The 26450-nt window shown below is 45.2% G+C and overlaps 1 protein-coding gene across 2 annotated transcripts in view; it reads right to left on the bottom strand.

The window, feature by feature from the left end:
• GANAB (glucosidase II alpha subunit) overlaps window positions 1-26450 on the bottom strand; it is a 216565-nt gene that overhangs the window by 56504 nt on the left and 133611 nt on the right. For both annotated transcript variants that reach the window (XM_069207037.1, XM_069207038.1), the window contains 4 exons: window positions 22957-23200; window positions 22234-22298; window positions 21756-21829; window positions 21070-21144 (listed from right to left, as the gene is read on the bottom strand). In XM_069207037.1, coding sequence (XP_069063138.1) covers window positions 21070-21144; window positions 21756-21829; window positions 22234-22298; window positions 22957-23200 — 458 coding nt within the window. The remainder of the gene's footprint in view (window positions 1-21069; window positions 21145-21755; window positions 21830-22233; window positions 22299-22956; window positions 23201-26450) is intronic.

Below are 26450 nucleotides of genomic sequence, written 5' to 3'. Positions count from 1 at the left end.
TGGCAGAATCAAGTGGCCACCACCTGGAGGAGCTCAGAAGTAGTGATTGACAGGGGAATGGTCACTGCCCTTTCCTTTGTGTGGTTTCGCGCCAGCCTGGTGCAAACCAGGTTACGCAAGCAGGGCACCAAAGGTGCCCTTCACAGCAGTCTGGTGGCACGGGGAGGCTACTTTTCCTCAGTTCAGTAACACCTATTTCCAAGGGAAAAGGTGTTGCATCCCCTTTCCCACGGGAAATTCGTTTTTCTGCCTTCCTCTGCTTGAGCTGGCCAAGCAGCAGGAGGGCAGAACCCCATCTGAGAGACTGCAGCAGCACGGGCTGCTCGCAAACCCTCAAAGACTGGTAGGCGCAATACTGCAGGGTCCTCTAAGGAGCCCCCAGAGTGCATGGAATCATGCCACCAATACTGGCATTAGTACTGGAGTGTGATTCCAACATGTTTGATACCAAACATGCCTAGGTTTGGAGTTACCATTATAGCAGGACCACAGGTAGTGAGTGACCTGTGGCCAGTACACGGATAAAATGTCTTCCCCACACTTACAAAGTCCAGTGCATTGGAACTGGAGTTCGTAGGGGCACCTCTACTCATGCAGGGGTGTCCTCACACACAGGGACCTGCACCCTACACTTTGGGCGGAAAGGGCCTACCATACGGGTGACTTAGTGACCAGTAGTGAAAGGGGGCATGCACCTTTCCATGCGGGCTGCTAATGGCAGGCCTGCAGACAGTTTGCATGGGTTCCCATGGGTGGCATAATACATTCTATAGCCCCTAGGGGACCCCTGGTGTACCAATGCCCTGGGCAGGGGCGGTTTCCTGGGCATCGGGCGGGGCTCCACCCCCTCCCCTTTAATTTTTTCCAACAAGGTTAAAATTCCTTTCTTCATATATATTTTTTAATGTGACTAAACAACTAAAGCTACAAACACAGATGCGCACGCTACCTGATACAACACTCTCTCTAGAGTTCCCTGTAAACACTGTTTGGACTTTGTTATGTGCGGATGCACATGTACAACAATCTCCCTTGTTAATGTATTTGCATGGCTGGAGTTCACACAGCCCTGAGGCATGTGATGTCAGCAGCAAGGCAAAGCCATAGCCTTGTGTGCTGAGCTCCACCCACTGAAGATAGAGTTGTGACGTTTGCCCTGGGCGCTTCGGCTTGAAGCCCTGCAGCGCCACAGGCTTCACGCTAATGAGGCACTGCAGTTTCAGCCACCCCACCCTTTCACAACTCGTCACAGGGTGGGGAGTGGTCAACAACCTTTGCTGGCCCCACCCCTCCCTGTGACGAATTGTGAAAGTTTGGGGCTTGAGGGTGCAGGCAGAAGCTGAGCTTTAGAGCGTGAGTATGTTTTGATGTTACTCTGTGCGGGCTCCAGGGCGGAGCTTCTCTCTGTGCTTTGAGGGCACTGCTATATACTGACTTGATCAAGCTTGAGAGTATGAACTGCATAGTTCATTCAAACAGGTCAGCTTAGTGCACCGTGCAGCGAGGTGTGACAGACAGGAGTGGATTTCTGTTAGAATGTGTAATTCGACTGGCACCGTCTCGGTTTACTCCTCCACAGCTGCTCTCTTTCTAGCCTGAAAGCACGCTTGCTCTTCTGTCTTAAGAAAATTCACTTTTTTGAGCAGGCACAGGTTACAGGCAATAAAAGGGGCAAACGTGAGTCCCAGAGATAAATATCACTGGTATGTACCTGCTGTATGCAAGCACGTGCATGTCAAAGAAGTGATTTATTAAAATGCAAACTCACATAAACAGGTCAGGTTTATGCAACTAAGCACATTCGATATTGTAAACCTTTGGACAGCTAGTGGCGTTTAACAGTCCGTTTTGTCTAGATGGAGGAAATTCGGAATGATTATTTTTTTCTGCCATTGAGCAACAGTAATTTTTGGAAGAAAGAAGTTGGCCATAATAGCACAGAAGTGTGGTTTAGCAGCACTTTACACAACGTATTGGTGTGCTGTTTTAAATATTGTCTTTTTTAGTCAGTTCTGTTTTTCAGGAGCGAAAATTGTTGTTTGAAAACCCAAAACACAAAGAACCGTTTTGGGTGCCTTAAAACAGCAGTGCTCATCCCAATTCTGAAGGCTCACTCACTGTATAACTCAATCTTTGATCGTCCACTCTGCACACGTCTTCAAATGAAACTGTGTGCATGCGCACATATTGCCAAGCAGAAAAAGACAACAATTACTCTACATATGTGTTTATTTGCATTTCATATGTGCTATTTTGACTAGTGATTGTGTTAGCTCTGTTTTGGTGACTGGTCGCTGTACTTTTATTTAAAGCTTTTTTCTGGTAACCTGTAACCATGGTCTTAATGATGTTTGGAGTCTTACATCTAGGTGCAAAAAGGTCGCTAACACTGCAAGCTGACAATTCCTTTCAGTGTTCACTGAATGATTATACAGTGCACATTGCCAATACATTTTAAGGACGAGCAAATATTTTTTCTACACGATTTTAAGATATTATGCAACTGCTTTTGCGGCTGAGTAATCGAAATAATATGCTTCATTGTCCTAGACTCTTTCCTTTGGTAGCTGTCAGAAATGGTACTAGCTCATGTTCTGAAAAGTCACTGCCCACTGGTGTTAGGCTAGAGCTATTTATGGTGAACACCTTCTCCATAGGTGACAGAAGAATACATCACAAGATCTGCATGTCTTGAAACTTAATTGTGTTTCTATATGCGCATACAGAAGCTGGGCAGGTTTGCTAGACAATGTTTAAATACCCATGGAAAGTAAACAAGTGGTATGCCTTCATTGGTGTGCAGTCAGAACAGAAAATATTTCAGTTCCAAAATTGCATATTGTCTTTAGGCAATGCCTTAGGCTGAAACAATATTACAGCAGGAGAGTGTGTTAATTAAGCAATAATTATCTTTTGTTGTCAAGCTTCACTGCAATGCGTCATATTAATGGTTGTTTAACAGTAAGAGAAACGTGTCATGTTTTCATTTGTACCAGAACCAAGGCAGAAAAAAAGTGTATACATCTGTATTATTTGCTCAGACTCAAGGTTGCTCTTACTGGAAAGGCTTTTTTTCTTGTCCACTGGCATGTGTTCAGTTTTTTCTAAGGCAAGGTGTAATAACCAAGTGCCCATTTCCCCTGTTGAACATGTTCGTCTTCTTTCTAATCTGAGAGCTCTGCTGGACGACCAATTTCATGTTATGCACCCATTATAAAACATGCACAATGTAAGGAAATGCCTCCTTGGCATGGTTGCCCCCTGACTTTTTGCCTTTGCTGATGCTATGTTTACAATTGAAAGTGTGCTGAGGCCTGCTAACCAGGCCCCAGCACCAGTGTTCTTTCCCTAACCTGTACTTTTGTATCCACAATTGGCAGACCCTGGCATCCAGATAAGTCCCTTGTAACTGGTACTTCTAGTACCAAGGGCCCTGATGCCAAGGAAGGTCTCTAAGGGCTGCAGCATGTCTTATGCCACCCTGGAGACCTCTCACTCAGCACAGACACCCTGCTTGCCAGCTTGTGTGTGCTAGTGAGAACAAAACGAGTAAGTCGACATGGCACTCCCCTCAGGGTGCCATGCCAGCCTCTCACTGCCTATGCAGTATAGGTAAGACACCCCTCTAGCAGGCCTTACAGCCCTAAGGCAGGGTGCACTATACCATAGGTGAGGGTACCAGTGCATGAGCACTGTACCCCTACAGTGTCTAAGCAAAACCTTAGACATTGTAAGTGCAGGGTAGCCATAAGAGTATATGGTCTGGGAGTCTGTCAAACACTAACTCCACAGCACCATAATGGCTACACTGAAAACTGGGAAGTTTGGTATCAAACTTCTCAGCACAATAAATGCACACTGATGCCAGTGTACATTTTATTGCAAAATACACCCCAGAGGGCACCTTAGAGGTGCCCCCTGAAACTTAACCGACTATCTGTGTAGGCTGACTAGTTCCAGCAGCCTGCCACACTAGAGACATGTTGCTGGCCCCATGGGGAGAGTGCCTTTGTCACTCTGAGGCCAGTAACAAAGCCTGCACTGGGTGGAGATGCTAACACCTCCCCCGGGCAGGAGCTGTAACACCTGGCGGTGAGCCTCAAAGGCTCACCCCTTTGTCACAGCACCGCAGGACACTCCAGCTAGTGGAGTTGCCCGCCCCCTCCGGCCCGGCCCCCACTTTTGGCGGCAAGGCCGGAGAAAATAATGAGAATAACAAGGAGGAGTCACTGGCCAGTCAGGACAGCCCCTAAGGTGTCCTGAGCTGAGGTGACTAACTTTTAGAAATCCTCCATCTTGCAGATGGAGGATTCCCCCAATAGGGTTAGGATTGTGACCCCCTCCCCTTGGGAGGAGGCACAAAGAGGGTGTACCCACCCTCAGGGCTAGTAGCCATTGGCTACTAACCCCCCAGACCTAAACACGCCCTTAAATTTAGTATTTAAGGGCTACCCTGAACCCTAGAAAATTAGATTCCTGCAACAACAAGAAGAAGGACTGCCCAGCTGAAAACCCCTGCAGAGAAAGACCAGAAGACAACAACTGCCTTGGCTCCAGAAACTCACCGGCCTGTCTCCTGCCTTCCAAAGAACTCTGCTCCAGCGACGCCTTCCAAAGGGACCAGCGACCTCTGAATCCTCTGAGGACTGCCCTGCTTCGACGACGACAAGAAACTCCCGAGGACAGCGGACCTGCTCCAAAAAGACTGCAACTTTGTTTCAAGAAGCAGCTTTAAAGAACCCTGCAACTCCCCGCAAGAAGCGTGAGACTTGCAACACTGCACCCGGCGACCCCGACTCGGCTGGTGGAGAACCAACACCTCAGGGAGGACCCCCGGACTACTCTACGACTGTGAGTACCAAAACCTGTCCCCCCTGAGCCCCCACAGCGCCCACAGCGCCGCCTGCAGAGGGAATCCCGAGGCTTCCCCTGACCGCGACTCTCTGAAACCTAAGTCCCGACGCCTGGAAAAGACCCTGCACCCGCAGCCCCCAGGACCTGAAGGACCGGACTTTCACTGCAGAAGTGACCCCCAGGAGTCCCTCTCCCTTGCCCAAGTGGAGGTTTCCCCGAGGAAGCCCCCCCTTGCCTGCCTGCAGCGCTGAAGAGATCCCTTGATCTCTCATTGACTAACATTGCGAACCCGACGCTTGTTCTAACACTGCACCCGGCCGCCCCCGCGCCGCTGAGGGTGAAATTTCTGTGTGGGCTTGTGTCCCCCCCGGTGCCCTACAAAACCCCCCTGGTCTGCCCTCCGAAGACGCGGGTACTTACCTGCAAGCAGACCGGAACCGGGGCACCCCCTTCTCTCCATTCTAGCCTATGCGTTTTGGGCACCACTTTGAACTCTGCACCTGACCGGCCCTGAGCTGCTGGTGTGGTGACTTTGGGGTTGCTCTGAACCCCCAACGGTGGGCTACCTTGGACCAAGAACTGAACCCTGTAAGTGTCTTACTTACCTGGTAAAACTAACAAAAACTTACCTCCCCCAGGAACTGTGAAAATTGCACTAAGTGTCCACTTTTAAAGTAGCTATTTGTGAATAACTTGAAAAGTATACATGCAATTGAAATGATTCAAAGTTCCTAATGTACTTACCTGCAATACCTTTCAAACAAGATATTACATGTTAAATTTGAACCTGTGGTTCTTAAAATAAACTAAGAAAAGATATTTTTCTATAACAAAACCTATTGGCTGGATTTGTCTCTGAGTGTGTGTACTTCATTTATTGCCTATGTGTATGTACAACAAATGCTTAACACTACTCCTTGGATAAGCCTACTGCTCGACCACACTACCACAAAATAGAGCATTAGTATTATCTATTTTTACCACTATTTTACCTCTAAGGGGAACCCTTGGACTCTGTGCATGCTATTCCTTACTTTGAAATAGCACATACAGAGCCAACTTCCTACACACAAGTATTTATTTGTAGCTTTGTGGTCGGATAGCACACTTCAAACAAAAAAGAACTAACTACATACTGCCTAAGACACCACTGACTGCACTTTAAACTAATGCTAGGATAAATATTTTAGCATCAGTTGAAAAAATACATCTCACTCACTACCTTCAGTCTGACAAAATTCATGCTAAAAATTAGCATGCTATTAAAATGGAGACCCGTAAGTTACCATAGCTTTATAGCCCACTACCAAAGGCTACACCGGTTGAAGGTCTTCTACATCATTATACAAAAAAGGTGTACACTGTTCCAGGGGAGAGAAAATCTAAGGGAACCTTCAAGTTCAGGAGCAAGAGCCCTCACACATCCTAACGGATGTCATGCTTCATCATCGGGGTGCTCCTCGCCAGACCGGCGCTGCAATGTCTGACGGGCTCCCCGTTAGGGGGCTCTTTGCCGGAGATCTTTCTAGTAGTGACTGCTGTGGTATAAAGTTTCACAAGAAAATGCTACGGTCAGACACTATTTCTGGCAGGAGAGCAAAAGGCTAAAATTGGTTCTAAACCCCGAAACCCAGCACTGTTTATTGTATCAAAGAAGGGGGTTAGACCAAGATTAAAAACAAAGAGAAAGTGATAAGTTGAGAAGTAATGCTCAACCACTTTCTTGGGTGAATGGGGCCGGGGAAATTATCACCTATCCCAAAACACTGGTCAACATGTTTCGTATCCGGCGGTCTATGCAGATCCTAGGACACTTCTTCAGGACCATCATAATAAAGGGACTTCTCCGAAACATGTTGACCAGTGTTTAGGGGATAGGTGATAATTTCCCCGGCCCCATTCACCCAAGAAAGTGGTTGAGCATTGCTTCTCAACTTATCACTTTCTCTGTGTTTTTAATCTTGGTCTAACCCCCTTCTTTGATACAATAAACAGTGCTGGTTTTCGGGGTTTAGAACCAATTTTAGCCTTTTGCTCTCCTGCCAGAAATAGTGCCTGACCGTAGCATTTTCTTGTAAAACTTTCCACCACGCCAGTCACTACTAAAAAGATCTCCGGCAAAGAGCCCTTTAACGGGGAGCCCATCAGACACAGCAGCGCCGGTCTGGCGAGGAGCACCCCGATGATGAAGCATGACATCCGTTAGGATGTGTGAGGGCTCTTGCTCCTGAACTTGAAGGTTCCCTTAGATTTTCTCTCCCCTGGAACAGTGTGTACACCTTTTTTGTATAATTAGTAAGTTGGGAGATCGTACACTGGACCATCAACCTCTCCCTGTCCCTCTTTTTGTTGAGGTCTTCTACATCAGTCATAAGCCAGAGCCTCAGGTTTTTGGTCGTTTTAATAAATATATCGTGCTGGAAATCATGGGGGAAGAACTTAACCCTTTACCCCACTGAACTACTCTCGGGACATTCGTGCTCGCCCCCTGCTCTTACACCTACAAATGCATGGTTTCATTTTATGACCATGACCCAACGAAACGTAACAGCGGTATTTACACCCTACCGGTTTCAAAGGTCACCAGCTTCCACTGGCCTTGGGTACCTAAGGACCATATACTAGGGACTTAGAGTAATACACTAGTATGCCAATTGTGGGGTGTAAAGGGTACCAAAGCAACCAAATTTAGAGGAGGGAGCACAATCACTGGGGTCTTGGTTAGCAGGATCCCAGTGAAAACAGTCTCAGTACACTGATAACAGGCAAAAAGTGGGGGTAACCATGCCAAAAAATTGTGACTTTCCTACACAGATATGTCCTAACATAAAATATAACGCACTCTGCCTTCAACTGTTGTACCTTAAGTCTGCAGGAGAATAAATTGGATACCCAATGATGTATTAAAGAGTCCCCTTAAGTTTTCATTATGTTTGTTGCTCTAGTAGCTTTTTAATTCTGGTATCATATCAGTTTTCCTGTGCTCCCACATAATCCAGCACAGATTAAGTCATTGCAATTTCCTGGTTTAAGAGTAAAACAAGGAGTCTTATATGGGTACTTTGGGATCTTTTGCAAAACTTAGTTTAAGTGTTTCACAGTTTTCTTTGTTTAATTTGTATCAGCTCGAAGAAGTGGTGCCTTATGGCTCTAAAGCCTGCTATAGCCTTAGGGCTCTAAAGCCTGCTAGAGTTTTCTTTGTTTAATTTGTATCACCTGGAAGAAGTGGTGCCTTAGGTCTGTAAAGCCTGCTGTAGGGATGACTTGCATATATTATATGCAGTGACTTTGGCACAGCACACAATAAGTGTACCATGTCGTGTTATCACACATGATTTGCACTGCCACGCAGCCTGCAACGGCAAACTGCATTTAATTTGTAGGGCATAATTGTAGGCATTATAATACATGCTGCGGCCCTTAGGAAACTTCTTTAGTATCCATACCCTATGTATCAGGGGTACTAATTACTAGAGACTTACAGGGGTGCTAAAGTGTGTGCCAAGTGTACCCATTCAGACCATTTTACCTTGTTTTCAGGGAAAGAGTACTGGCACCCGATTAGAAGGGGCCCAATGCACCTTTAGTAGAAACATCTCAGTACCAGTGGTAAAAAGTGGGGATGACAATGTCAAAAAGGGCACCATAAAGGTCTAGTTAGAAATGAGAAATTACTATGCAAGGTTCTTTATTTTTTTCATGATTCCACTAACTCCTTATTTTTCTACAGTATTCCATCTGGAGGCTCTACCTGTTTTTAGCTGGTGCAGTTTCTGGAAAGAGCACCATAAAGCTATGGAGTTACTACAGATCGTGTAATCGGGATCTGGGTGGTAACTTGCATTGCTTGAGTACGGACGTTTACAGCACACCTTGTTAGAAGGCACCAAGTGGGGGAAAATAAACGTGCTTTGCCTGACTTAACCTGACTTCTGGCTTGCACCGCCCCTTTATGGTCTTCTTCAGGACTTTTTAGTATATAAGTTTCTTCCTTGTGTCTTCTGGTAATAACTTCTATGCACATATCCATGACTCTGGAAATGCAGAGGATCCTCCAGTTCTGCCTGAGCAGCCTTACAGTGTCTAGCTGCGAGCCCACGCTGCTGCAGACCTCAGACACTGGTCTGCCTTCCTGCTGGTGAGCCAGGCTCAGGCCGCAGAGGCAGAACAGAGGATTTCCTGCAAGGGAGAGGTATGACCACCTTCCCCTGTGTATTGTGTCCAAGGGCTGGGTTGAGGTGGCCTCTGAGAGCCGCCAGACTGCTTTGAAGGGCACATTTGGTGACCTCCTTGCATAATCCGGTTTGCACCAGTTCAGGAACCCCCAGTTCCTGCTCTGGTGCAAAACTACACAAGGGACAGGTGAGGGACCATCCCCCTGTCCAGCTCCTCCCCTAGGGAAGTGCACAGAGCTCTGCCAGGCGACCACTTGATTCTGCCATCTTGGAAATAAGATGTGCAGAGGCCGCTGGGAGCATCTGAATGGTTGGGCCAGATAGATGATGTCCCTGAACCCCTCTGATAGGTGGGTCACTTCCTAGTGAACAACCCCGTTTTAGGGTTACTTAAGGATTCGTTGAGCAAGCCTCTCCAAAGACCTCTCTGCAAGACAACTTCTGCTCCTGGCCTATGGAACCACTGCTGGTCTGCTTTGACACTGAAACACATCTGCTTCTGGTGGGAAGGCTGCCGCTGTAACATTGGTTCTCCAGATTCTTCAAGAACTCTAACATCCTAGGCTGTGCATCCCCCAGGGTCACAAGGACTCTGTTTGCACCTTGAAGCACGAAGGAATCTCCTTTGGAATAAAGGATTCACTCCCCTGCATCCGCAGGCACCTCAAGACAACGTCAACCGGTTGGTGGGGTCTGCTTGTCGCCGAACATCTGAAGATCCTGCTCCACAGGTGGAGAGTCTGTGGCCTCCTCTGGGTCCTGCTTGTCCGCTGACCAACGTGGGAGATTGTGGGGCCCTACTCCTTCCACTGGACTGGAACCCCTGAGCACCACAACTGTTGCACTTGCCAAGGCTTGTTGACTCTTCCTCTTGGAGATCTTCAGGCACCGTGAAGCCCTGGCCACCAGCACTCTGCAATCTGAAGATCAGACCCTGTCCTGCGAAGTGGGACTTCTGCTTTGTCGTGCTGGTCAGGCCACCTTGTGACACCCTGTGTCTGTTGCCTGTGGGGGCTCCATCGACTTCTGCTGGCCTTCCTGCGTGCTGAGGGCCAGCTCTGACTACCCCTCCTGGGTAGAGTCTCCTGGACCTTGCTGGTCCCCAAAACTTTGCAAACTCTTTTGCGGATCCTGTTTGCATTTGCTAGTGCTTGTTGGTGACCTGGCTGGTCACTGACCTTCCTGCAATCCAGCGACCGTTGAGGGACAGCTCATATGCCACTCCTGAGATCTTCTGCAGATCCTGGACTCCGCAGCTGGACTTCTTCCACCGACTTGCAGGAACTTCAAATTCAGGAGGGTGGGCATTGCCACCTGCACCACCTGGGCACCTCCAAGGGTACTGGACTCTGTCCCCTTCCTTTGCAGGTCCTCCAAGTCGGGAACCTGTCCCTGTGTTCCACCAGCCTGGTCCATGTGTTGTGACAGCAGCTGGACAATCCGAGGCATCCACTGACTTCAGAGAGAGTCCCTTCTCCCTTCAGCATCGGGTCTCTGGTGAAGGTATTCCTGTCTTCTGGGTATCCTTGGTAAGGGGCACTCACCATCCATCCTCATTTGCTGGTTTCCTCGGGGTCCATTAGGAAGGGTCCTGAATTCCACAAACTTCAATCACTACTCTCTGTGTTAGCCTATGGGACAATTAGGTGGGTAACTACCTTGCACCTGGTTGCTGGGGGGGTCACTATTTCACATTCCACTTTTTGAGTACATGGTTTGGCCCAACCAATGCTGGTTTAGTAGTAGTGCTGTAATAAAGTATCCTTTATTTTTGCAACACTTGTGTGGTTCTTTCTTGAAGAGAGTGTTACTGTCTGACTGCTGTGGTATAGCAAGTGCTATACATTCTCCCTGGACAAGCGTCAGCTGCTCGTTTCAGCTACCCCTAGACAGCTTTTGCTATCTGGATACCTAAACAATACCACTAAGGGTTGACTGGACTCAGTATAGAGTGCCACATCATAGGTGCACACCATAAATTGAGCCAGCTTCCTACACCAATAGTAACTGCATTCATTTTGGAGAAAATAAATAAATAAACCAACATGGTCATAATAAGGTTTCAATCGGCCATCTTAAAAATGTACTTTAGCGTAAACAATTACATGATTGAAACTGTGTCCTCTACAGTGTTTTTGTGTGGCTCCTCAGGTAAGCAGTCTTAAGCATTCATAAATATCAGGGAAGATATCAAAATGGATAACATCTGGTTTATTGTCTATTAAGAAAGCTAAAGTAGCTAAAGAAACCAAATCGAATCCTTGAATCAGTGCCAGAAGTCTGTGTGAATCTGTTTCAGCATGCATGCCAACCACATTAAGTGAGATAAAGGTTGTCTGAAAAGGGGAGTTTGCCTGCACACCTTTCTGTGCTAGCTGTACTACCTACAATTTTTCTCATCCTAGTTTCATCACTACATAACTACAGTAGTTTTATGTGGGCAACTGTCGCTGTCCCTTAGAGTCTGCAGGAGAATAAATTGAATATTCAGTGATGTATTATAGAGTCCCCTTAGGTTTTCATTAGGTCTGTTGCCCGTGCAGCTCTAGTAGCTTTAAATTCTGGTACCATATCAGTTTTCATGTGCACTCACAAAGTAACTGACCTTCTTTATCGGCCCTGCTATAAATATCAACTACAGTGCATTGTAACACCCACCACTGCTTCTGAGAATCCAGCACTGATTTAGTTCAGACAGTTTCCTGGTTTAAGAGCAAAGACAAGGGGTTTTATATTGGTACATATGGGATCTTTTGCAGAACTTGGTGTCCAAGTGCTTCACAGTTTTCTTTGATTAATTGGTATCAGCTGGATGAAGTGGTGCCCATCTGTGTAAAGCAAATGTGCTTTATGTTTGAGGTTTTTATTGGCCAATTTCCTTTCATGAGTGTACTGTAGCTGAAGCACTTGCTGAATAACCCTGCATGCTCGATAAATCCCACTATAAGAGGTCTTCCTAGAAAAACATATTCAGTCTTTCTGTGTGCTACTTAAGCCTTCATTACAAGCTGGGGTATCATCTGGAGCAATAACACTGGGAGAAATACAGAGACTCACAATTCAAAGTGTCACCAGGTCTGATTGATCAGGTCCACAAAATCAGGACAAGACAATTCTGAGCCTGGAGGCACCCAACCTTACTTTCCTGCTGCAGGCATCAGCACAGCCTGACCCACCCTACCTGAAGAACTGCAGGAAATTCCCCTAACCACTCCTGAGAGACAACAGCCAGGCCTTTTCCTGCAGCACCCACAACTCATCCCCCACTACTCACTGGTTTTCCCCACAGAGTTTATGCCTGCACAGAGCTGAAAATGCTTTCATTTTTCTCCCCAGGATGGGAAATATTACACAGTAAAGGACACAGTATTTCCTCGTCCGGGCAGTTATTCTCCATTCTGAGGAGAAAACCCTGAAAAGCCAGAATTTAGTGCAGCAATACCAAAATGAATCTGAGATTCCAGCACCACTGGGATCCCCATACCCAAATCCAGCCTCTTAATGAGGGCCATTTGCATGACTTTACTTCTTATTAGGTTTTGTTGTGCATGTCAACAAAGACATCAGCTACATACTTATTACTCCAGTTGTCAAGCGTTGGTATTGTTCATACATCCACATGTTTGAATCATTCCCCATCGTAAGGGTGGGACTACAGAGTAACTTTGAACTGCAGTAAACCGTGTTAAAACAGCCCTGGGCAGAACAGTTAAAGGTTAGTAGCACATTCATCTCATTTGAAGCAACCCAAATGTATGCCAATTAGGTTGGAGTGCTGAGCACTCTACTTCCGTAGGGGCCACATAGCTCAGATTTCATAGCACAAGTGTGAAAGGTAGTCAAAATAGGTAATGAGCTTGTGGCTGGGGTCAAAGGAAGGTTGCATATGAATCTAGCAAAGATATCAACCCTGAAGCAATTGAATTACAGAAAAGTAACTAATCTCTTCTCCCGCACTGGATCTTTCAAAACATTCATATCCTTAAATCATAATAATAAGCAGTACATCAAATGTGAATAAAGCGAGAGGCAGGCTTACTTTTACTGAAACAGGTTGTGTAGAATTGCTCCAAACATGGAAACATTAGGTGTCATTTACATTCAGACAGTAGTGCATGATGAAAGTGCGGCTGCTTTTCTAAATGGCTGTGCAGCAAATACCCAGGACAGGTACCTCTCTATATAGTGCAGCTGGTGCTATCAGGCTTCTTGAGGAATGCGCTCGCATTCTCCCTTGATACGGGTTCTTAACTTTATTGAGACAGAAAGTGATGCAGCTGATAGCGAACAGTCACTTCGTGGTTTAGAAAACAGCAACCCCTGCCTGGGTGTCCAAACAAGACAATTAACTTGTCAGAAGTATTTATGTCGTTGGTTTTGTCAACACAAAACATGATGCATCTGTGGAAATTCAAAAGATATGCAAGGATTTTGCAGTTGGAGGGATTTGGCAAAAAAGGAGACGGGGAGATGTTTATTTAGTTGAAAGTCTGAGGGGATCTAGGGCATTAACCTACGGTTGGTGCTAAAGCCCCCGCTTTTGTGAAGCGTAGGCTTGGTTATTTTATGGCAAACGCTTTAAGCTCCCGTTGCTGATGTGAGAACAAGCAACAACGTAGTTTTCCACAGGACATACTTGATATGTGCATATGGTGCACTGCTTGATGAGTTTGCACTGTGATGGTGTTATGTCCTATAACCATGTACCACACAGATGCTCCCATTTAGGTCTACAAGTTTTTGTGGCAACTTGTGCCCATGCTTGCGCCAGTAAGTCGCTGCCGTCTGTAGAAAGGTCAAGATGAAGCCAAAGTGGTGAAGAACCAAGCTGTCGGGTTCAGAGACTCACGGTTGTCACAGGGGACTTGTTCAATGTGTCTGGAGGGAAGCCTGGGATGGTCCCTGAACTGTGTAGGTAGGTGATATTGGTGCAGTCAGGCTGGGCAATCTGTTTCAGTGAGCAGTGTTCCATGTGGCCTTCCTCGGCACTTGGCAGAATGAGTGGAGATGGCACTTAGACGCAAGTACAGACACTTATCCATCAGGTCATTGAAAAGGCATTGCCTTTAGACACTGGACCTTTCTGAATCGGGGAGTACCTGGGGTAGACTTCATGCCCCCTCTTTCGTGATGCTAAGTTCCTTTGCACATTTCTTTAAAAGAGCAAAAGTTTCCTTCCTGAAGGTGCTGGTTGTTGAGCAACAAGCCTTGGTTTGGCCTTGAAACAGGACTGATTGCTCACAATACTTCCCTCCCACTTGTCCTATGTTATGGACTTCCACTCTTCCAGATGTGAAAATACTGCTCCCTCACTGGAATGGTGAAGAGTAGGGATACAAGGCTGTCATTACCTATTTCGTCAGGATGGCCTTCCTTAGGTGTTTGAAGGTCTGGAAGGTGTCAATTTGATCATCAATGGCTTTTGGTAGTATTGGTACTCCTTGCTTTACAGCTGATGATGTTGCAACTGACAAGACCAGTGAGGGACTTGAACCCCTCCAGTGGCAGTACTCTCTCCTTAGACTTGTAGTGTTTTTTGAAGAACCTCTAACTCTAGGGCTAAGGCCTTGAGGGACTTTACTTCGTTCTTCATGTTAATCATGGTCTCTGCTGCAGGCTGCCCAATTAGTGCTGCACCAGAAAAGTAGGGGGTTCATTAATTTTTAATGAACATCTTATTTAACAGTGGTAAAACTCATCCAGGTCTCCGTAGCGGTATCCTTTAGCTGAAAGCTTGGTTCCATTCACAGCAGCACCGATGATCACATCTTTTACCACACCCTCAAAAACCTGTTGTGCTTTGGAAGATCATTCATAAATGACATCATCCTACTCCCATGTCTCTTTCATACCATCCCAGGAGAGCGGTTACAATTAAAATATCAGCATTAAAGATGCCAGTGTAACAAATTGTTCTTCCTGTTACATCAACGTGCTTGCTCACCCGTTCAGGTGGTGCTGTGGTCTCTGGTGCTCAGGCATGTAGATTTTTGACTTATGTTACAAGGACTGCATCAGGCAATAGATTGGTATTAAGAACTCCGGAACGTGCTGCAGAGGTTAATATAATTAAATTAGAAAAGTGTGGCGCAACTGCCTTGACAGTTCCTGTGGTCAAGAATTGATCTTCTGTGATTTCTAGGAGACCTGGTATGGGAAGCAGAAGGTGTCTCAAAAACACCATAAGTCTCTACTATGATCCAAACTGCAGATTGGGGAGCTTACAATAAGATGTTTAATTTAGTTCCTCCCTCAATAAGCACATAATGTAAGGTGGTAATGCCATACACTGGAGACCCTCTAAAGGGAGACACTGCTGGAGAAGGTGTAGTATAAGGAAACAAAAATGAATTATGTGAGCTAAAGCCGTATGCAGAAATGTGTCTCGTGCAGCTCTCAGGAGTGAACAGGGAGTGAGAACTTCCCTGAGATGTTTCAGCTTCATGGGACCCTGATGCAGAAACAACCTGAGGTGCCACAGGCATCACTGGTGACATGGATGCAATCGGTCTGAAAACTATTCTATGGCTTTTAACGACATGTTGACCAGAAGCATCCGACATGCTTGGCACCTCCACATCCCTCTGATCTTCTGAAGGCCGGAACGGAAGAATGTTTATACTTGAAGGTTCCTTGAGAACAAGCACTATCTGGATGGGTTTCTGACTACAGGGTGTCAACCACATGCTCTCCTTTGTGAGTATCCCCATCAAAGGGCATGTCAAGGATTTCAGCTTGCCTCTGGAGACCAGTAGAGCATGCAGACCAGATTCCGGTACCTTATGGTTTTTCTCAAGCAGTGGAATGACAGCCTGGACTGTAGACAGGGCCCGCTTTTAAAATGTCACGATACCTCTTGTGATTAATGTTCCTGCTAGAACGAGAGATGGGAGTTTTACCTAGTGGCAGCTTTGACAACATAAGGTAGCATAGAGGGTTAATATGCCTGCTGCAAAAAACAGAATTATGTGGCATATTTAGGAAAAGTGGCACTACACACAGTGCAGCGCCACTTTTCTTGCACTCCTTAGCGCCCCCCCTAACGCCACCATGTGTACGTCCTATTTCAAATATGGTGCACCGCGACAGTAGTTAGGGGACTAGCGTCAGAATTTATGCTAATCTGGCGCTTTGCAAGATTAGCGTAAAAAAAAAAAAATGCCGTTAATCATGCAAAGCACCCAGAGGCCCATTGTAACCAATGGAAGCCTCCTTTTAATGCCTGCTCTGAGCAGGCGTTAAAAGTGCCTGGAAACAAAATGACACAAAAATTAGACAGGTTTCTTTGTGTCATTTTTTTGGCCCCAGTAACGGGGAAAGCCCCCTTTGTATATATTATGCCTGGCACAGGCATAATGTAGCGCAAAGGGTTTACAAAGTGGTGCAATGCTTGCATTGCGCCTCTTTGTAAATATGGCGCAGCGTTTTTGGCCTTCTAACGCCACATTAGTGTAATAAAATGACACTAATGTGGCGTTAGAATGGCACTAGGGGCTCTTAAATATGCCCCTATGGCAATACTTAATTTGTGCTTGTTATTTCCGGTGATGAGCACCAGCACTTATTTTTTTAGGTCCAGCGCTTATTTTTCTGCCTCAAGCATTTACTGCAAGTAAAAGACACCTATGGGAAAGACAGAGGAAGAGAAAAACGAAAAAGCATCACAATGGGGGAAAAAGCAGAAATCTGCAAGAGTGAGCTGAAGGGGCAGGGAGTGCCTGTAAATGGATTGAAGAGGCCCGAGAAGGCTTCAGGATTATGCTGCCTCTGTATTCCGCGTTCACACATTTAATTGCAGCAACACGTTTAAGAGGAGGGTTTTGGGCACCGGCACCTTTTTATTTACAAATGAAGCACTGCCATATTGGGCATATTTGAAAAAAGTGGTGCTGCACACAATGCTGCGACACTTTTCTTGCGCCCCTTAGCGCCCCCCAACGCCACCATGTGTGCGTCGTATTTAAAATACGATGCACCATGGCGGTAGTTAGGGGACTACCATCAGAATTTGTTATGCTAGCGAGGTGCTTTGCAGGGTTAGCTTAAAAAATGTTGCCACTAATCTTGCAAAGCACCCAGAGGCCCATTGTAACCAATGGAAGCCTCCTTTTAATGCATGCTCCGAGCAGGCGTTAAAAGTGCCAGAGAAAAATGATGCAAATAAATCTCTGATTTATTTGCGCCATTTATTTGGCCCCTCCTAACAGGGGGAATGCCTTCAAACGCCACATTAGCGTTAAAAAAATGACGCTAATGTGGAATTAGAATGGTGCTAGGTGCTCTTAAATATGCCCCCATATTTTATGTGGCTAGCTGAGTGGATTAGTAAGGCCAGCCTTTGCAAGTGCTTTAAAACACATGAATGCATGTGAAAGGGGAGCGATGGAGAGATGAGAGGCACATCTGCCGGGTGGTAGTGAGTGAAACCAAGGAGGTGGGCATGGGGTTTGCCACAATAAACTGTCGCACAGGGCACCACCAGTCCTAGAGCCGGCCCTAACTGTAGTGATTTTCACATTCGTTTTAGTCCCTTGAGACAGATATTTAATACTGGGATCAACTTTACTGACTTCCTAGAATGTTCCATGGAGTTCTAGAAGAATAATTATGTCTCTACTGTGGCCATAGGTGGACCAAACTTCCTGGCTACTCTCTCTAACAGGGGGTGAAATCATGAAATATCATCAAGCGGTGACTCTGGCTGTGGTGGTCTCTTCCCTCCTTTATGGATGATCTTGTTCCTCCTTTCTGGACAGCACAGTGTCTCTATTCTTCTTACTCATTGCACCTCTATTCTTCCTCAAGATCATCCACAGGCACCTCTCCATCACTGTTTGATTATCATATTCGCCCTTGTCAAAAGGTGTGGGTGCTACTGGACATACTGGTGGTCGCGGGTGAGGTTGTTCCACCAATAAAGGAGACTCTGGAGGCACAGTCACAAATGGCTCAATTGTGGCCAGTTGATGCACGGACAGCTGTGGAAAAACTGAGTAGTAAGGTTGTTTGCAGAGTCAGTGCAAGGTGATTATCAACTACTTAAGTGGTTAGAAAAGCTACTGGCGTGTTCACCATAGGAGGATCCTGAAGATGCTGCTTAGGTGCGTAGGGTTATTCATCGGCTAAACTCATCATTTGACAGACTTTACCATCAAGGAGGACGTAGTCTATGGGATGAGTGGTGTTTGCCATTGACAGGGAAGTTGTCATCGAAAAGGAGGTCACTGTTGACAAGACGTTTGTTGACTGTGCTCATTTTCTCATCAAAAGGCCAAGGGGGACTGTAGGAAAATGGCTCCCTGTTGCAGTTACCCCCCACTTTTTGCCTGATATTGATGTTGACTTGACTGAGCAGTGTGCTGGGACCCTGCTAACCAGGCCCCAGCACCAGTGTTCTTTCACTTAACCATTTACCATTGTTGCACAATTAGCACATCACTGGCACACAGATAAGTCCTTTGTAAAAGGTACCAGTGGTACCAAGGGCCCTGTGACCAGGGAAGGTCCCTAAGGGCTGCAAGCATGTGTTGCGCCACCCTAAAGGACCCCTCACCTAACACATACACACTGCCACTGCAGATTGTGTGTGTTAGTGGGGAGAAAAAGGCAAAGTAAACATGGAATTCCCCCTCAGGATGCCATGCACACAAAATACTGCCCGTGGCATAGGTAAAGTCACTCCTCTAGCAGGCATTACAGTCCTAATGCAGGGTGCACTATACCACAAGTTAGGGCATAGCTGCATGAACACTACACCCCCTGCAGTGTCTAAGTCCATTCTTAGACATTGTAAGTACAGGGTGGCCATATTAAGTATATGGTCTGGGAGGTTGCCAAAACGAACTCCACAGCTCCATAATGGCTACACTGAATACTGGGAAGTTTGGTATCAAACTTCTCAGAATAATAAACCCACACTGATGCCAGTGTTGGATTTATTACAATCCTTCAGTGTAGGACTGACTGGTCTGTGCCAACCTGCCACTGAGACGAGTTTCTGAACCCCTGGGGTGAGAGCCTTTGTGCTCTCTGAGGCCAGAAACAAAGCCTGCACTGGGTGGAGGTGCTTAACACCTCCACCTGCAGGAACTGTAACACCTATCAGAAGCCTCAAAGGCTCAGGCTTCGTGTTACAATGCCCCAGGGCACTCCAGCTAGTGGAGATGCCCACCCCTCAGGACACAGCCCCCACTTTTGGAGGCAAGTCCAGAGGAGATCATAAGAAAAACAAGGAGTCGTCACCTACCAGTCAGGACAGCCCCCAAGGTGCCCTGGGCTGAGGTGACCTCTTTGTTGTAGTGGAAAACCCCAATTGTCTATATGACAATTATAAAAGCCTTTACCAAGCAGAAGTCAAAACAGAAGGGGAAAACCAAAAATGTTGTCAAACAAAGTACCATGTTCGGTGATGAAGAAAACTCCTGGATTGGCCCGGCAGAGCACGATTGCAAGGTGCAGCTTGTGACACTTTAGAACGTGCAGTGCCAGTTTTGCCTTTTCTGTACAGTCTATGTCAGAGGCTCAATTTTCATTTCGTTTTCTTATAGTTTGTAAATGGTAATAAAAGTGACATCTTTAGGGTAATGCGCTTTAACACTTATTTGCCTTACAGCCTTCATTTTTTTTTTTATATAATAGAAAACCAAAGTCGAATTATACTTGTTGTTTACCAAAGCACTGTAACTTACTGCCAGGAATATACATTAAAGGGGGTGACACATTCCTATATGCTGAGGATGCGGACAGTCATCTTTGGACTGTGATGTTTTGTCAGTTTACCTTTCATGATTTAAAAACATAATGAAGAATTGCATTCAGAATGGAATAAATATATAGAAAATGTTGCCTTTTTAGGTGCTCTTTTAATAAAAAAATTTAAAGTAAACATTTCATATTATTAGTAGTGTTTAGGGATCCTGCACGTGTGCCGAGAAGTCTGTTTATGGAGGTCAGACAGAACTCCATGAGGACTGATCTGCTTTTCAGGCATTTCAGTTGTAGGTAACAAAGACTTTAGTAACGACACAACTGTAAGAACTTCTATACCCTTCACCCATTAACCTTCACCTTTTGTTTATAGAACTATGACATTTTTCACCTAAGGAAATGGACGTAGACTGTATAAGACAAAGTGTAGTGGAGAGGGCGAAAAGAGAGGACAGGTGAGGATACAAAAGGTCAAAGAATGCTGGCACCAGCAACAGGAATACAGGAGAAGCCTCCTAGTATACAAATGGTTCTTCTGTTAATTTGTATTTGAAGTTTGTTCTATCTCGAGAAAGCATGGCAACTCTGATCTGGTAGTACATTATTAGCTTTAGAGCAAAGCTGCACCTATTTGGCAACACTGAAATGTTGGAGTCCTTGGAGAAAACAAGTTATTTGTGGGGAAAAAATAGAGATTACCCTTATACCAAAGTTATGTCCTGTGTTATTATATCTGGAATGAGCTATAATCCGAAAAGTAATTTCAATACCTCACGACTTCCAACTTAGTACAGGTTCTTAGTTGAGGGCTTGCCAAATGCCCACTCGATTCCAGCCACGGGTATTTCAGAAATGCTTGCATCCAATCCCTCTCACCTAGGAAAATCGTCTCCTAAGAAATCTCTTATGTCTACACTTGTCCAAGAGCTTTACAGCACATATTAAAGAACCTCACACATACCATCCATTCACGTCCCCTGGAAACACAAACCACTTCATGGTCATGTGCAAGAAAATGACTTGAATGCCTTCCCCAGTCACAGCTCCCTTACCGCACAACAGAGACTGTCACATAGTCCCATTAACTCATCAACAGCCCATACAACCCATGATTACCTTGCAATTCATCTAAACAGCACTCTGGGTTCAAAGCTCTTTCCCTGAAGTACAGGAGGACTTGCTGAAGAATGGCGTCTGAAGTCATTATTCCCATCACAATGTGCTCTGGCCAGTTAACAACTCACAACACATAGGGCTTGACAGTGATCCACAATATAACTGAAGGACACCTGCTGGTCTTGTACAAATCTGACTGATTGGCTCACATACTTACACTGCTCATTATTACAGGGACATACATTGTCTGAGGAGCGTGATGAACCTGGTGAGTGTGAACATCATACCACACCTGCAAGACAGGAACAGGGAGCAATAAAACAATGGTGAGCATAGCGTAAAAATGAAAACAAGGTGCAATGAAAACGCTGTGTCAGAGAGGACTGAGTGGACTGAGTGGAAGACATGTTGAAGGAGTGTTGAAGGGTAGGCAATTGCAGGGGAAATGTTTTGAAAACTAGTACACATGGATAGTAAACTAACAGAAGATTTGATAGATTGGCAGCAGTACATCCAGACCGACTACCCCTCACAACATGAATGGATGTCAAGTCTAATGCGCTACATTCCTGTCCCTCCTTCTCTGGTTATCAGAATGTCAAGAAAACACCTGAGAACTGACTACATGGGGTTTAAAAAGCCACTTACACGTCGACTATAGCTTGATGGAACAAGATTATAAACAAAGACTTGACCTTGTCTCTCTCCCTTGGTCCGCCTTACAAATAGTTAAATGCTTTACTGCTCTGTATAATATGATCCTGCCTGGCATTGTATGTGTTAGGGTCTACACTCCTATACTACATTTGCTCGGCTACTACTGTCGTGTGAGAAAAATCAACAAAGTTTGCACAAAAAGGTGGTTAGTTTTTTCCCCATTTGGGGTGCTCAGATATGACTTACTCCTTTTCCTGGCAGGTAAACCTGAACTCCACGTGCTGCCTGCTCACTCACTGGATGAGCCAATATTGCTGAACCTGCATGTAACACAAGACACAATTCAGCAGAATACAACCTGCAAGCCAGAAGTAGAGCCCCTACCCACTCCAAACAGCAACAAAACATTGCACACCATAAATCAAACACAAGTCAACCACTACCAAACACATCCAAACCTACTGCTCAATATTTGTCAACCACCACCTTGGACCAGGACAGACCAGTATAAGACCAGGACCTGAATGTGACAATGCAAGACGTATGCCTAACCTCAAACAGTACAATGCCCAGCCCAAACCTCAACCAGTGCATGATCTAGTAGCAATCAAAATCACTAATTCTAGATACACACCATACTGCAGGTAGAGAGCAACCTTAATCTCCCCTTTCTGCACTCCACCCATAAAAGAACAAACCCATGTTAAACATTCCAGGGACTTACCCAACAAAAATTGGTCGTCGATGGCGAACGTGCTAACATCTTCAGGATAGTCGACCCAGAGAGGTCTGAAATAGAAGTGCAGATATTAATGAAAACTGGCAGCAGTAATAAAAGACACTTTATCAAGTAAATCAGAAGAACAAATCACATCTGCATTTGGGTCCGATTAACCAAAGTACCACATTCCAACTATTCTGTGTATGCTTTGCATTTCAAAGCCAAATCGGAGGATTTGCCCAAAGGTCTGTGCCACACATTTATTTCACTACTAAACATTATAAATTCTATCCCCAGATCCGAGCTTGTGAAAATGTTTACTACAGGAACAACACTTGTCTTCACCAGAGTTGTCAACTTTGAATCCAGTCTACTTTAAAGCACTCTTATGCTTTAGGGGCCTATGCTGGGCTACCAAAATAATTGAAGCAACCATTTTCCAGCCACGGGAAAAGGGCATGAGAAACACTGGTTCTTGTACTGCGACAAACTTTAATAATTTAAAGAGTTAAAGTAGCTGGCATAACGAAATACGTAGTGATTGACTTTGCTTTTAAATAAGAACTTCTAATTGCTATTCAGACTCGTCTAAAATATTGCAAGTACTGGGAAAACCAGCACAGCTGTCAGACCAGCATATCAGCTACACTGAACAACTGAGAAATATTTCCTTGTCTTGTGCCCAGACCTGCCTTCCAACACTCTCGGCAACTGGCTTCCACTCACCTCATAACAGGCTCCCCGGTGCGGTAGGCATGGTAGAACATAGTGTACCAGTAAGGTAGGAGGGCATAGCGTTCACGCAAGGCACTGCGGATCAGCTGCTTGTTCTCCTCACCAAAAAGCCAGGGCTCACGACGGGTGGTGTCAAGATGAGCATGGGCCCTGAAGAAAGGCTGGTAGGCACCCATCTGGTACCAGCGCACCAACAACTCTGGGCTAGGGTTCTTGAAAAATCCACCAATGTCAGCTGTGAAACATATGGACAGGTAAGTTAAAGAGGTGAGGGCTAAAAAGATGCCCCAAAAGGAAAGGGATAGTGAAGGAATCCAGAAACTCCCACAACACAATGTAGGGATAAGAAGCAAGTGAGGTACATAACGAAGGAAGGCAAAGTGGTGAACAGGATAGGAGATGCTATCCAGAACACAGGAAAGTAGGTGACCTGTGTCAGATACAGGATGCCACTGAAGTAGACCAAGATGGAGAAACACTGAAAAAGGGCCATCATGAAGAAAGGAAAGGTATAAGAGTCAAAAAATGACATTAAGGAAAGAAGGGGATCAATATGGAGGTGGGAGAAGCCAAGTGATTCATAGCAACACAAAAGGAGCGCAACCAGGGTTAAGAACGAACGATCAAGAAAGGAAAGAAAAGGAGTTGCTAATTGAATGCAGGATGTGACATACAAAAAAGCAGGGATGAGAGTAACAGTGATACAAGAAAGAATACAAAAGCTGCAGATGAGTTTGTGAAATCATAAAGGTAAGTTAACCAGGACGCAAGGAAGTTACATAAAGTAAATTTAAAGTATACCAAGGTGCACTACATACGTTGCAAGAGTCTTGGACATAAAAACGTCTCTGTGCAATATACAGTGAGAAGTAAAGGGGAACATAAACCTTATCCTTTCCAAAGTGAAAAGGTAACCAGCAAGAAAACATGGCATCTATTTTGGAGTTACATACGTTAATAAACATACTACACTATAAAACATTTTAAAATGATTTAATAACTCAACCACCTGGAATGACATTTCCGGTACCTGTATGTAATGTGCCATTGCCACTTTAGCCACCATATGCTTCCTGTCATCACAACCACCACCACCATCCTCCTCCTCCTTCTCCTCCTCCTCCTCCTCCTCGGCCTCCTCTATGCAACTCCTTGTACTCATCAGGTCATCTGAATGTGTAATGTGCCACTGCACCACATCGCACCCCGGCTGCAACATTCATCTGTCCACTGTTTGCTTGTATCAACCCATGGCTATCCCATACCTGCTCACCAGGTAAGGGAAACATTCACCCCAAAAACTAATTTCCAATAGATTCTCCAAATACAAATCTTCAAAAGCATCCCTCAAGTCTTTTCTTGAACCCATTTCCTCGTCCATACCTTTTTCCAATTCCAAAACTTAACTCTCTTACAAACATTTACCTGTCAAAAAGGAATTCAGGCCAATCCCCCAATCAACCGAAAACCCATACATGTCCTCTGATCCTGTTCATACCAAAATCATCAACTCACAATACTTAACTCCATTTTCATTGTAACCTACTACCATCCGTTTCAAGTCTGTGGACATCATATAACTTCAAAATCCTTTGGCCACTTACACTTGGGCAGTTCAGACGATACGAGCACTGACTGGAACTACAATCCAGATAAACTGAGGGTGGAAAGAGAACAGGCGGTTTCTAAAATTACACTAAAAATATATTCTATGGCTAGCATCTAAATAACTTCGAGATAACTGGGCCCTCGTCCTAATCACATCAACATTACGGACTACTGTAATCTAAGAACACATAATCATTCCCCAGATACCCATTTCTGCGAACACTTTTAATCTACAATCTCCTCCCACTCCCAATGCATCTCTGATCAAGGATTTACCACCTGGAGTTCAGTAGACCCAGTCCATCTAAAAGATTTTTGTGATGGTGATATTCATCCAAGAAACGTGATTAAGAAAATGGGCGTTTATCACCTCACACAAGTGTTAAACTGGGTAGGAGGAAGAACATAGCATACTAAGATCAGTAAAGATCAAACAAATGGAATCCCTTTTCAGCACCAACATGCGCTGGAGGAGTATTTCCCAGTTATATAAATATACACTCTAACTTGGCCCTCACCCGAAACTATGAAAACAAGACTTGGGCAAAGACATCCCTAATGAAGCTTGGAGGTGTTATGGAGAAGGGTGGTAGGGTCATCCAAACGCATACAACGCATAGCTAGCACCTATAAGCTGCTATCTAGATGGTGATGGTATCTCACCCCCACAAGGCTACATACTATGTGTGGCAGTTTAGATACCTGCTGGAAGGGCTGTGGGGAATGAGGCACATTGACTCACTTGGTGGCCCTGTTCACACATTCAAAGCTTCTGGTGTGAGACACCAGCACAAATACAATTGATAAAGCATATAGCCCACTCCCAAGACCCTATGACGGTCCTTCTCAGCTACCCTGGAGCCCATGGGACTTACCTATTGACCTCCCCAACATGCAAATTGGTCTCTTTTCCTACAGGCTGCACAACTTGGCACAGCTCAGCTATGGAAACTCCCAGCAACACTGTTACTATGTGGTGCATCGAGTAAGGTAAATTTGTGCAATGGAAGGGCTAACTGCATTAGTACACGTATGTATGTATAAATTTGAGAAAATCTGGCTCCTTTTTATTACCTAAGTGAAAAGAGAACAAGGAGCAGGCAGAATGCCCCCAGTAGTTACGTCAATCCCATGCAATTCTGGCATCTGCAAACTCTCCCAATCAGAAGACGAGAGCACCTGAATAATCTAAACATCCTGTCTAATGCTGCTGTTACTATGACTGGACTGATCTAGTAAATATACGTTTACCTGCGGCAGACACTGGAATTACACAGCTGATGACATCTCCTATGCAATCCCAGTACTTAAATTTGATTTTCATTTCTATAAGGTTGCACAGACCACGGGACTATGTTCCCCATTCGTGATATATCTTTTACATTTGTTTCTTCCCCATGATTTCTACCGTTCTACTACTATTTTTCAAAAATCAAAATAAAGTGGTAAACGCTTTTCGATGCCCTCCTTCATCTGAAAGGCACTCTAATTACTGTTTTTTTTTTTTTACCAGACTGACCAATAGCCTTTTAACCCAACAATCTCAGCTACCCACTGGAAAAGAGCTTTCACATATTCCACTCCACTGAGACCGCTCATCAAAATGTCAATTTTCTCATTATAGTTCTTTATGTTCCATACAGACCCACCTTCATTATCTCCCCACCACATTTGATAAGGTGAACCATAACATCTATACATCAACCCTGCACCTTTGAGGCACATCACTTTTCATTCATCTTCAATCTAGCAGAATATCCCTGCTCCAGATCCAGGAACTCCTTAGACTCCAGAGCTATGCCTCAATCACTAAGCATCTCCTAAGCCTCTGTCCCTAGCCCCCTCCTCTACTGCAGTCCACAAAGCCTCATGTGACC

Source organism: Pleurodeles waltl, chromosome 9 (assembly GCF_031143425.1).
Source record: "Pleurodeles waltl isolate 20211129_DDA chromosome 9, aPleWal1.hap1.20221129, whole genome shotgun sequence".
In the NCBI taxonomy this organism is placed as follows: Eukaryota; Metazoa; Chordata; class Amphibia; order Caudata; family Salamandridae; genus Pleurodeles; species Pleurodeles waltl.
Note: the sequence above shows the minus strand (reverse complement) of the source record. Positions and strands in the feature narration are given on the sequence as shown.